General features: G+C 42.2%; 1 protein-coding gene across 1 annotated transcript in view; it reads right to left on the reverse strand.

Moving 5' to 3' along the window:
• Positions 1–14131, reverse strand: part of LOC124555619 (elongation of very long chain fatty acids protein AAEL008004-like) — a 209605-nt gene that overhangs the window by 58349 nt on the left and 137125 nt on the right. The window contains exon 2 of the mRNA XM_047129588.1: positions 13453–13530. Within this exon, the coding sequence (XP_046985544.1) occupies positions 13453–13513 (61 nt within the window). The 5' untranslated portion in view covers positions 13514–13530. The remainder of the gene's footprint in view (positions 1–13452; positions 13531–14131) is intronic.

Genomic DNA, 14131 nt, shown 5'->3' on the forward strand with positions numbered 1-14131 from the left:
AATGGTGCTACAGTGGCTAACGTCGTGGCTTTTTTCGCTTTTGCACCCCATGTCGGAATCCGATATTGTTTTTATTTTATTTTATTTTATTGTTTTCATTTACCTACCTACGTCCGTAGAAGATTACTACACGAATGTTTCTTATCAAGTTAGGGAACACAAGGACGTGATACTGAATGAAAAATTACAACTCGGTTTCACAATCCGTGTAATACATTTTTTATATAATATATGTGTGTGTACGGTATTTTCATGGGCTACAAACTTTTTAAAGTATCATTTTCCTATACACTGAAGAACCAAAGAAACTGGTACACATGTCTAATATCGTGTAGGGCCCCTTCAAGCACGCAGAAGTGCCGCAGAACAACGTGGCATGGACTCGAATAATGCCCTGAAGTAGTGCTGGAGGCAACTGACACCATTAATCCTGCAGGGCAGTGCATAAAACCGTAAGAGTACGAGGGGTGGAATTCTCTTCTGAATAGCACGTTGCAAGGCATCCCAGATATGCTCAATCTTGTTCATATATGGGGAGTTTGGTGGCCAGCGTAAGTGTTTAAACTCAGAATAGTGTTCCTGGAACCACTCTGTAGCAATTTTGGACGTGTGGGGTGTCGCATTGTCCTACTAGAATTGTCCAATTCCATAGGAATGCAAAATGGACATGAATGGATGCAGGTGATCAAACAGGATGTTTAAATACCTGTTATCTGTCAGAGTCGTATCTCCACGTATCAGGAGACCCATATCTCTCCAACTGCACACGCCCCACACTATTACAGAGCCTCTACCAACTTGAACAGTCGCCTGCTGACATGCGGGGTCCATGGATTCAGGAGGTTGTCTCCATACCCACACACGTCCATCCGCTCGATAGAATTTGAAACGACACTCGTCCGATCAGCCAACATGTTTCCAGTCGTTAACAGTCAATTGTCGGTGCTGACGGGTCCAGGCGAAGCGTGAAGCTTTGCGTCGTGCAGTCAGCAAGGGTACACGTCTCGGCCTTCGGCTCCGAGAGCCCACAGCGTTGATGTTTCGTTGAGTGGTTCGCACGCTGACGCTTGTTGATGGCCCAGCATTGAAATCTGCGGCAATATGCGGAATGGTTGTATTTCTGTCACGCTGGACGATTCTCTTTAGTCGTCGTTGGTCCCGTTCTTGCAGCATCTTTTTCCGGCATCAGCGATGTCGGTGATTTGATGTTTTACCGGATTCCTGATATTCACGGTACACTCGTGAAATGGTCGTACGGGAAAATTCCCACTTCATCGCTACCTCGGAGATGCTGTCTTCCATCGCACGTGCGCCGACTATAACATCATGTTCAAACTCACTTAAATCTTGATAACCTGCGCCGGCCGGAGTGGCCGTGCGGTTCTAGGCGCTACAGTCTGGAGCCGAGCGACCGCTACGGTCGCAGGTTCGAATCCTGCCTCGGGCATGGATGTGTGTGATGTCCATAAGTTAGTTAGGTTTAATTAGTTCTAAGTTCTAGGCGACTGATATCAGAAGTTAAGTCGCATTGTGCTCAGCGCCATTTGAACCATTTGACAACCTGCCATTGTAGCAGCAGTAACCGATCTAACAACTGCGCCAGACAGATGTCTTAAACAGGCGTTGCCGACCGCAGCGCCGTATTTTGCCTGTCCACATATCTCTGGAGTTGAATATGCATACGTATACCAGTTTCCTTGGCGCTTCAGTGTACTTCATGCTTATATCAATTATTACATTAATTCTTATATTTTATTCTTACGTTTATTCTTCAGGTAGGTCTGATGTATTCCCTTAGGTGATACAAATGGTAGAAATATTCGGAACATAGAAATTCCGAACACCACGAGCATTGCGCGACGGCAGATTTGCCACAAAGACATTTCTTCGAATGAATCTCTTTCGAAAAAGGAACGTCATTAACATTGCTGATGATTTCACACGTTGACAACAATTTCGCGGCAAGCCACACCTAACGGATCACTTAACCGAAAAGTTTCGCTTGCAGTTGATTATGAATCAAGATACACGACAGGAATGTCACCGAAAACCAATTCAAATAATTTCCTCATTCATTTATTGTTTTGTTTTTAAATTTATTCACGAGAGATACAATTAGTAGACGAATAAGGACGTTATTTCAGTATTCAGTGGGGAAAAAATGGCTCTGAGCACTATGGGACTTAACATCTGTGGTCATCAGTCCCCTAGAACTTAGAACTACTTAAACCTAACTAACCTAAGGACATCACACACATCCATGCCCGAGGCAGGATTCGAACCTGCGACTGTAGCAGTCGCGCGGTTCCGGACTGAGCGCCTAGAACCGCTTGGCCACCGCGGCCGGCTCAGTGGAAAACATTCGTGTAGTAATCTTCTACGGATATATATATATATATATACGAAAAATAAGTATAAAAGTAGTAATCGGATTTTGAACACGGGACGCAAAAGTATAACGCTGCGACGTTAGCAACTGCACTACCAGTTCGCAGGGGCGATGACTCTGATGAAAGGAACATAATGTCATTTTCTTAGAAACGATGGAGTTATCTACGGATAAGCCGAGACACGTGTTCGCTTGTTACGTCTCCTCTTACACTGAGCGAAGTTTCTGGCAAATCGGGTTGCAGTATCTTGTACTCCCAATTTAATTTTTATTAATTTTTTTGCGTACGTCGGGATGGGCTATGGTGGTGCTCGAGAAACGCGCGACGCTAAGGCAAATTCTCGGGAATTTCTCGAGTACCCTGGGGAATTTGTCAATGGTGCTGCGCTCTCTGAGAGACTGCGCGAAACTACTGTACAACGAAACACTGAGCCGCAGCAGTCGTTATCGATGCCTTCCGTTTATGAAGCGAAGAATCTTTTCGTCTGAGATTTCACGTGTCACCAATTCAAAGGGCTCCAGTACGCTTTAACATTCGTTCAAAATCCGCCAGTCGTGACCTGTGAGGTTCTGAACACGTGAATAAGAAGATGTTAAACATGCTCCAATGAAAACGGCACGTCATTCAGTGTTTAGTTCATTGTGTGTTTTATTTTCTTACAGATTATAAATTACATTGTACAAATAATAAAAATTAGTTGATTGCGTAACTTCTGCGCTCTTATGTAACAAAAGCAATTACTTTTGAAGAAAGTACAGTTTACATGCACAAACTAAAAAGTGTGTATAATTATTGTTATTTTATATTCCATAGAACGTTCTTTATCATGATCAAAGGCTAGAGTTTCCTGTTATTATTGATAAATGTGAAAGCCGTTTATGAAAAACAGAAACATGTTTTATACGTATGAGTTCAACGAAGTACTGAAGCGATATCTGATATAGATTCGTGTTCTTTTCCGTTTTTTTATTTTACCTTTTTGTCGAGGAAATTGCATTTCATAGTGCTATATGACAAATCTGTATTGTTTCCTTTATTTTTACTACAACATTCTTCTGTTTCATGTTACAAGTCAACAACTCTCGAATAAAACCAGAATTAAACATTGAAAGTGTCAGTTTTGCTGTAAATACTGTTTATTCTTAAGCAACAGACAGGAGGATAGCAAAGCAGAAAAAATAGTTCTGCAGGTTACCGGTTCCTTTATATATCCTCACTCAGGGTCTAGACGGTTCACCACTTCCGGTTTTTAGGGGAATCTAGTAAGACACTGATCGCGTACGTCAAGAAAGCGATCGTTACGAGGTAACGCCCGAAAGCATGCAACACACCTAGCGTACGGGTAACGCGGGTACAACCTTAACTGACCAAAGCTACTAGGAAAACTACCGCAATCTACGATTACCTATGTTTAACTCGTGCGGGACACGGTGGCCGATGCGCAATGGCCAGCTTTCGTCCAAAGCGCTGGACGAGTTCACTCGTTTGTACGGAAGGGGAGGCCAATAAGTGTTTTCCATATTTCGGCCGGCCTGCGATAACAGAGTCGATGCGCACGCACTGCAATCTTTCTCAAACGATTTTACAGAAACTATTCGGTAAAAAAAATCATTTTTGTTTTACTTGTAGCTTCATATGTCCGGTTCACTATGATGCTTCTATTTAGCTCGCGTATGCTCTTTAATGACGTGATAATTTGAAGTTAAATCAGTTGATGCTGAATGAATTAGATTAGGGAATGGGACATTTAAAGTAGTAGATGAGTTTTGCTATTTGGGGAGCAAAGAGAGGATATAAAATGTAGACTGGCTATGGCAAGGAAAGCGTTTCCGAAGAAGAGAAATTTGTTAACACCGAGTATAGGTTCAAGCGTCAGGAAGTATTTTCTGAAAGTGTTCGAATGCAGTGTGGCCCATGTATGGAAGTGAAACATGGACGTTAAATAGTTTATACAAGAAGAAATAGACGCTTTCAAAATGTGGCGCCGCAGAAGAATGCTTAAGATTAGATCACGTAACTAATGAGGAGGTGGTAAATTTGGTAATTTGTGGTAAGGTCTTATGGGACCAAACTGCTGAGGTCATCGGTCCCTAAGCTTACACGCTACTTAAACTAACTTATGCTAAGGACGACACACACACACACACACACACGCACACACACACACACACACACACACACACACACACACACACATCCATGGTCGAGGGAGGACTCGAACCTCCGACGGGGGGAGCGGCGCGGACCGTGACAACACGTCTCAGACCGAGCGGCTACCCGCGAGGCGAGAAGGTAGTGAATAGAATTGGGGAGAAGAGGAATTTGTGGCGCAACTTGACCAGAAGAAGGGATCGGTTGGTAGGACGCATTCTGAGGCATCAAGGGGTCACAAATTTAGTTTTGGAGGGAAGTGTGGAGGGTAAAAATCATAGAGGGAGACCAACAGATGAATATACTAAGCAGATTCAGAAGGATGTAGGTTGCAGTAGTTACTCGGAGATGAAGAAGCTTGCACAGGATAGAGTAGCATGGAGAGCTGCATCAAACCAGTCTCTGGACTGAAGACCACAACAACAACAAATTGAAGTTGGGTACTGAAATTTTTCTTGCGCTTCTCTGGCTCTATTTTAAACACTGTTTAAGTAGATCTATTCATGTCAATTGTTTCAGCTTTGTACCTTCTGAAGGCAATGATGTTTCATGTAACTCCTTCCGAGTTAGTGTACAATTGAGGCAAACTGAGAAGAAATATACTTTGTGTTTTTCGCTCACTGTGTCTCTTCGCTTGCGTACACTTTAATTAGATGAATAACTTTTAGATTAGTCAGTTGTAACAACCATTCAATAATGCTGTTGTACTCGTGGATATTCCTTTACATCCATCCTAACATCCCACCAATGTCTATTTCCACCGCCCTCTTCATCAGCAGGCCACAGTTAAACCACCATTACCCTCTGTCACTGAAAACCTTCTATGGACGATGGTTCATTGTGACGTGGTAGGCCGTATGTTCTGGAAATTATACACCCCACATTCTGTGCTTATTACCTTTGCAATATAGAAGCTCTGTATGTACACCCTATCCAGCCACCGGCTGCTACTGGAGACACAAAGGATAAGTTGGCCCAAATGGAGTTTATCCCATGTATCGATTAAAACCATGTTTTTTACTAAGCTAAATAAAATAGATCAAATCGGGCAGTTTATGTTTGTGGTTTAGGACGTAGTTGTAATCCCCATACAATCCCCATGCAAATTAGCCAAAGATGAGTCAGATCTCGACAATAGAATTCACATCCATCCGCTTTCGTTCTTTTTTCCTCGGGAGTGTGTGTGTGTGTGTATAATGTGCTATCACTGAATTGTATTGCAGTTTCGAGGCCAGTTTCCAACATAGAGCAAAGAAATTTCTAGTCCTTGACGGTTAGTACCACCGTGCCGGCTTTCGTACGTATGTTCAAACAAAACTCGTAACTCATGACATTCCCTGCGTCTTACTGTTGTTTTGGGTCAGCCCTTTCTTACTTCACAGTGACTCTCCGTTGTTTTTCCCCTTACTATTCCTCGTCTGTGTTGTTTTCTTGCCATTTGTTTGTTTCCTCGCTTTCATCTTCCACTTTATTACGCTGGTTTGTTGCTCATCCTGCAATAGCTGCTTCCTTCCCACTAATTGCTGCGGACTTGCGGTCTCATAAACCTTTGCGTTACTACTGATTTGTTGGTTCTACTGCGACTGCGGCAATGGTTCCTTTCTTGTATTACTCTCAAGCTGAGAGACGGGATCCACTTCGAATAGCGGCTGTATAAAGGTGAGGCCCACTACACGTGTCGCGTCTAAGTTTATTTGAGCGATTATTCGTTTTGGTTCACTTCCTGGTCCTTGTTAATGTCGAAATGCGTCGAGACTGTTTTAAGGCAATCCGCTTTGAGATGATCTGTTGCTCCACGCGCCACACACATTCCCGGTTGCCCGTCATAAATCAACAACGCTTTGAGTTCCTGAATGAGATCAATTTTGATAACTCTTACATCATTCGGCACATTAAATTACAGAGGTGGACAAAAATATGGAAACACAAAAGCACAACGCATTACCATGCATAATACGCCGTAGGAAACCCGTTGGCATTCAAACCGGCTTCCAGTCGTCTCGGAATGGATAATACAGGACTTAGGCACGTTCCAAGGTAATCCTATCTTGAAACCCTGCAAAATAGTGGCGAGTTCCGGTAACGATGGTAGAGGTGGATAGAATGCACCACTCTCTCCAAAAAAATGGTTCAAATGGCTCTGAGCACTATGGGACTCAACTGCTGAGGTCATTAGTCCCCTAGAACTTAGAACTAGTTAAACCTAACTAACCTAAGGACATGACAAACATCCATGCCCGAGGCAGGATTCGAACCTGCGACCGTAGCGGTCTTGCGGTTCCAGACTGCAGCGCCTTTAACCGCATGGCTACTTCGGCCGGCCCCACTCTCTCCAATGTAGACCACACAGGCTCAATAATATTGAGATCTGGTGACTGATGGCCAGGAGAGATGCGACAATAGGTTATTTTCTTATGTTAAAAATGTGGTTCGGATTGTTGTTATTCTGATTAATGGTAGTATTTAAATAGCATTTATGGTCAATATTCTCACAAAATCTGTTATTTTTATGTAATTAAAGCTTAAAAATCATTAACTATCAAATCTGGCCACGTGGTAGAAAACGCTCTGTTATTAGCTGATGCTCTGGTGACGTCACAGACTAGGAGTAAGACGAAGCTATTTTTTTTCCAGAGGAGCCTTAGCCGAAGTTACAAGGTTTCCACGTACTTTCTCTGCAAACAGCTTAGCTATTTAGTGATGGAAAACGCAATTATAGCTGTTAAGTAACAATAGAAATGAATTTTGTGAACTCTGGTAGTGGAAGCTTTGGGAAAGTTGAAGCGCTTATGCTCCACCCACTCAAAGAGGGGTTATGTGCAACGACGGACATTCTTTTCCCTGCTCCCTGCAACATCATTCAACTCATTCAAAACAAAGGAATTGTAGAACGTTTTCAAATGGGTCCGCGTATTATAACTAGTTTGTCAACAACCAGTCATGAGATACGACCAAATGCACAGTGCTGATTTCCTCTATAGAAGACAATCAGCAGTGTTAATGCATATAGTACGTGTTCAGTGGATGGATAGTGCCTTGGACTCTAGTTAAGAGGTAATATGTTCGGATCCTGAAAGAGTCATGTATTTTTACTAGTTTCAGTTGAAATACGAAAATAGCGTTAGCAAGAACTGATTGCAGCAGCTGTTTTGATAGTCGGCTGTATTACAAGTAGCTTTACATTAGTCTTAGTCTGAGAAATGGACAACAGAGCATAAATGCTTTTGATTTGCGAGCAGACGGTTCACTTTCTTGGAAAGCATTGCTGGTAGTGAAGATATCGCCATACACCCACTGTACAACGCGGTCTAGGACAATGAGGTTATGCGGAGTGATATAGAGCGTGTACAACATGCAAGTGACACAAACGTAAGAGCTGTGATGTTTGTGAGTGTAAACTAACGCTAGCGTCTGCAGCAGGCTTACTTCATCTTTATCTAAGATGGTGAAACTGAAAATGTTTTTAAACAATAAGGGTCCTAGCCGGACAGTACGAAGATAAAACATTGTTTCTAATAACGTAAAAAGTGTGCGGTCATGTTAACTGAAAAATATCTTTTTGAATGTGACGTTTGTGAACAGTGATTGCAACTGTGAGTGCATGTAAACTGCAAGGAAAACACAATAACATTCTGAAACTTCCTGGCAGATTAAAACTGTGTGCCGGACCGAGACTCGAACTCAGGACCTTTGCCATTCCCAAGTTCGAGTCTCGGTCCAGCACACAGTTTTAATCTGCCAGGAAGTTTCATATAAGCGCACACTCCGCTGCAGAGTGAAAATCTCATTCTGACAATAATATTCTGTGTCCGATCGGTGTGTTGAAGTTGGTTTTCATATGAGAGGACTGCCGAGTCGTTTTAAAAATAAAATAAAATTTTCTTTCGGGTTAGATTCGATCCAGCGATCTATGGCATCATCTTATAAAATTCGACGGACTACCGCACTAACTACTAAGCTACCGAATGATTGAGGTACACTTACGTAAAACGAGAAAATTAATTAAGAGTTGCATTTCGTTGAATGATGCTATTCTTCGTAGTAACAGTGAGAGGTCATACAGCGGAGGTAAGCTAATGTTAACTTCACAGTGCAACACAGTTTTAATTAAGTTAGTGAACTTGTGCGTCGGCCAATTTGCTAGTAGAGTGCAACCACATTTTACACTTCTTCTCATTCTCTGGAACGCACAAAAACGACTTTTCAGGAGTTTTTACAGCTGTATTTGTACAGTATAGTACTGCACGCCGTTTGTAAGCCATTTTCCGAAAGGTAAATTCCAAAACAAGACATCACTGTGAATTAGCATTATGACAGTAGCAGCAGTGAGCTAGCCAGTGACGTCACAGGCATCACATAACTCGAATGGAGCCGGCCAGTGTGGCCGAGCGGTTCTAGGCGCTTCGAATCCTGCCTCGGGCATGGATGTGTGTGATGTCTTTAGGTTAGTTAGGTTTAAGTAGTTCTAAGTTATAGGGGACTGATGACCTCAGATGTTAAGTCCCATAGTGCTCAGAGCCATTTGAACCATTTTTGACTCGAATGGAGCGTTCTAGCGGGTTTTCAAATTATTTGAATTTCATTTCCGTTTTTATTGAAGAATACTGTAATTCAAGAGTGGGAAAAGCATGTTAGGAGTATAAAATGTCATAATTAATCATTTAAGACACTTTCCAGACAACAGTTAAATACTCTATTCATCCTCATGCTCACAGAACATGTTCTGGGCGACGTCAACTGAGTGAACAGAAGCCATGTCGTCTTGGAACACAGTGCCACCATGACCTGATAGCCGAAATGGTCACAGAATCCTTGGCAGTAATGCGACCTTGCAGAGCAAGCATGGGGCACTGGAATGCCACGATATGGCTGCCTAAATACTCACCGAATCTCCGCTATATTTCACTTTGGGACGCAAACTCGACCAGAAGTTGCAAACAGTACGCAATAAGGCTCATCCGATCAAACGACATTCTTCTGTTCTCCAAGTCCTGTTGCTTCGGCACCACGTTTTCCTGTCGCGGGCACTTGCGTTCCAGCTCAATCTGCAGTTCCTAGCTTATGGAGCTCCCTCTGTGTTGTTTTCAGTAGAGCGTCATTCAGTTCTGAAATGACTTTTGCAGCTGTCGTCCCCCTTATTTTTTGTCACATTCTTCTTCAATGAACATCCTTCACGATCACTCAACTCACGCTTTCGTCCAAGTCGTGACTTAGCGGATGATATTTTCCCCCTTTCCCTGTATGTTTAAATCTTGAGCATCTACAATTCGCCACGTTAGAATTCATTTAGCTTCGACACATTACACTTAGAAGTACACGGAACACTTTTCTGGCCACGACTGATACTTGCAACGTATTGAGGACATTCCACAGGTGCCTCTCGTGCTCAAATACGAGGGGCATTCAATAAGTAGCGAAACAACTTTTTTCCCTCGGCCACTTTCGGTTAAAAAATACGGAATTTGTTGTGGGACATCGTGGAATATTACCGGTTCAGCTTCTATAGTTTCATGAAGTTGCGACAGGTGGCGGCGCTACACGTAGCCTTCAAAATGGCGTCTGTAACGGAGGTTTTTCTTTTTTTTTGTGGTGGTGCTGAAGTCTGATCAACTTCGTTGATTTTTACTTCTGTAGGGAATGGAAGGGGTAAAAATTTTCTCTTTATTTATTTATTCTTCTTTCAGCTTTAGTTTGGGCACACAGAAGGGTCCTTTAACTCGCTGCTTTTGGTGTGTGTTTGAAAACATGTGTGTAGAAGTGCTAAAGGACGATATGTCCTTAAATTATGGAGAATTACGTAGGGATATCATTTACGGAGGCTCAAATACTATCGCCTTCGGTACTTTATATTTGTGGTTGCGTAAGGGTTCTACCACACCTACTGTGGTGAGTTGTGGTGTACTGTCACGTATCATGTCCAACTTCCGAAATAAGGTTCGTGCCTTCTCCTTGACCTTGTCTGAGAGGTAAGATTCGCTTAAGGCTCGATGAATGTTATGATTTCGGATCCACCATTGGGCTCCTGTGATCCATCGTAGGCATCTGCTTTGTACAACCTGTAGCTTCTTGTAGTTAGTGGCACACGTAGTACCCCAAGAGGTCGATCCATACAAAATAGATGGTTCGACTGTGGCATGGTACAACTGGAGTTTCGTCCGTTGGCTGAGGTATGAGCTCTTCAGAAATGGGAGGAGAGCTCCCAGCATTTTGAGGCCAGACGTCTTCTTCTCCATAATGTGATGACTATGTAACGGAGGTGCGTTCAGAGCAGAGAGCTGTCAGTGAGTTTGTTTTGGCCGGAAACCAGAGCATCGCATACTCACAGGCGCTTGCAGAATATCTATGGAGACTTGGCAGTGAACAAAAGCACGGTGAGTCATTGGGCGAGGCTTCTATCATCAGCACAACAAGGTCGCACAAACTTGCCGAGGTCATCGGTCCCTAAGCCTACACACTGCTTAATCTAACTTAAACTAACTTACGCTATGGACAACACACACACCCATTCCAGAGGGAGGACTCGAACCTCCGACGGGGGGAGCCGCACGGACCGTGACAAGACGCCCTAGACCTCGCGGCTACATCGCGCTGCTTTTAGTTTATGCGTGTGTGTGTGTGTGACAGAGAGAGAGAGGGAGAGAGAGAGAGAGAGAGAGAAACAGATGTGCGCGTGTGTGTGGGGGTGGGGGGGGTGGGGAGGGGTGGGGGGGGGGGAGGGGCGGGGGGGCTTGCCGGCGCGCGTGCGCAAAATTGTCGAATTTTAATGTTACATCAGAAATAAGTCAAAATTTCATCCACACTTGTTTTGTGCTGAATGTCTGGATAGGTGTTAAATGATCCAGACGTCCTGAGACGTAAATTTAAATCATCATTCGTTTCTTTTATTAGCACAGACTTTTTCATTTCGCATAATTTATTGACAATAACGTATTTCATCTCATATAGTCCAAAGTAACTGTGTAAACTACTAAACTGGAAAGAATCGACTTAAGCAAAATCTAAATTCAATGGTAATAGAGTGGATACTCGAGTCATCTTGAGGATGGAGGAGCTAATTCAGAAACATATTCATCGCTTTTCTTTAGTTTCTGATATGTAGACCTGGGTCTAGTCATGGAGAATCAGACCAGTAGACTCCAAGTAATCTATGCTCAACCAATACTGCTACCATATTTACTGCCGAATGAGCTGTTTATGCGAATCTTACGATACCTTTAGAATCTAGACCTGCTTTTCCAGCTGCTTAGTGCACTCATCCACAGTGTGTTCCAGAACTCGATAAAATTTGAGAAACAATAGTTTATACACAGAGGATCGTTTTTTATTAAGGTGAATATATTTTTTACACCTGCTGTTTATAAATTATACACGTGAGGCGTCCGATAGATTCTGCGTATGAATAACAGCAATTTTACTCAAATTAGATTTTACTAAAGGCGAATTACTAAGACTGACAACAGTTGTTGGTAAAGTATGTCCTGAGCCTCCTTACATGCTCGATACCTTTTGAGCATGGCAATTCCGTTTCACATCGTGATGGTGGCAGTCAGCTCAAGTCTGGTGGGAATTGAAGTAATGTAAACTACATTCATCACATACCCATAAAAACGAAATCACAGCTATCGCACAGGAGAATACACTGGCCTCGCAACAGGTCCTGTTGATCTGCCCCTCTAGTTGGCAGATGGTTCCGCTCATGCATAATCATCGCCAGATTCTGGCTTTCAGTTGCGTTCGAACCAAAGGTTAATGAGCATAGCAAATGAGTAGTTGACCTTAGTTCCAGAAGTAATCAGAAACTTTTGACAATATAGGTCTTAGAAAAATATTTTTTATTACGTTTTGTTTAATAATAACTTATTATAATGGTTGTTTGGGTGCAGAATCCATTTCTGGGCTCAGTGTTTTTCTGTTACTTATCACACCGTGACTTCTTTATAAACTAGAAAACTAGCCAAACACGTGCTTTTGGAATGAAAAGTATTTTAATTTTTTAATAAGAATAGAGGTTTTATTGACGTATAAACATAGAACTTCCTCTTTATTACATACAAGTTGTGTGTCCATTGGCGTATATTTCCTTTTTCTCAGCCTTAAAACATCTAATGCACCGTTTTTTGCTATGAACTGCTTTTAGTACGCCTCGGTGAAGCAACGAGTAGTAGTGGTATTCCAGCGGCCCTGATACCGTCTTTGTACCACTTTGATGTTTAGATGAAAGCGCTCATCTTATTCCTCGCTGACGTCAACCATATTTTCAAAGAAAAATCAGTTTGGCAGTTCGAAATGTGAATTGTGAGGATCATAAAATAGCTTAACTTCTTGAGATTTTGCAGTACTTTAGCGACAAGAGAAATATAACGTAACTCCTTTTTGTTGGCTAAGAACTTAGTAACAGCATCCCTGAATGATACTGAAGCCCTCCTCTCAGTCACAGTCATTTTTGATTAATTTAAGGAGCAGTCAAATGAAAACAAGACAGTTGGAAAAAGGAAGTGAATTTTATTATTTCAAAACTAATCGCCACTACTGCTAAAAAGTTTATCGCACTTTGAGACAAGCCAGTCAATGATTGCATGGAAAAATGCGGTTGCCTACGGAACAATTTTTGCACCCAGGCGTGCCCCTCTTCGTCCGGAACAAATCTACGACCACGAATGTCTTTCTTCAGAGCTCCAAAAATACGGAAATCACATGGGGTGAAGACTATCGTTGAGACAATACACATAAGATGGAAACGTAGAACGATGAGTTAATTCACTTTAAAAAGCAATATGAAATGGCATTTTAATTTAATTGTTACAGTAGTTATTTATTATTGCTGCGTCTTATACAGTGACACGAAGTTAGTGATATAGAAACGCTCGTAAATTAGCTACGAAAGTAAGGGCAGCGTAGTTTAGACACTCACCCGCTAAGTCCGTGAAGACGTAGTCGTAATAGTGCGTCAAACTGTTGTTATAGAGTGCCATGCTGCCCGGTTCTCTCGCTGAAAAAAAGAAGAAAATGTACGATATTATATTAGAAGTTTCTTCTGAGTCAATTTGTTACTTTCTGATAAAGTCAAACACAGATCAAAACAATGAAGCCCAAGGTAAAATGATAAAAGTGACTAAAAAATTAAGTGTCCCGATTTTACAGGGCAAAAAGACAGAGCTACAAATGTTCTGCCTCTGCTCAGTTTCTCATTTGAGCTGGAACACAAATAAGGCTGATTTAATGACGAACTCCAACATTTTACAACTTGTATGACTGGGTCGTTCAGTGAGTAAATGTTAGACAACTAAACCAAAGGTTCGTGGTTCGATCCCTACTTCTACATCTACATCCAGAGAGTGTCACAGAAATGATACAGGATTTGGGCTGGACATCATTAAAAGAAAGGCGTTTTTCGTTGTGACGGAATCTTCTCACGAAATTCCAATCACCAACTTTCTCCTCCGAATGCGAAAATATTTTGTTGACACCGACCTACATAGGGAGGAAAGATCACCACGATAAAATAAAAGAAATCAGAGCTCGTTCGGAAAGATATAGGTGTTCATTCTTTCCGTGCGCTTTACGAGATTGGAATAATAGAGAATTGTGAA

This window comes from Schistocerca americana, chromosome X (genome assembly GCF_021461395.2).
Source record: "Schistocerca americana isolate TAMUIC-IGC-003095 chromosome X, iqSchAmer2.1, whole genome shotgun sequence".
NCBI classification, from domain to species: domain Eukaryota; kingdom Metazoa; phylum Arthropoda; class Insecta; order Orthoptera; family Acrididae; genus Schistocerca; species Schistocerca americana.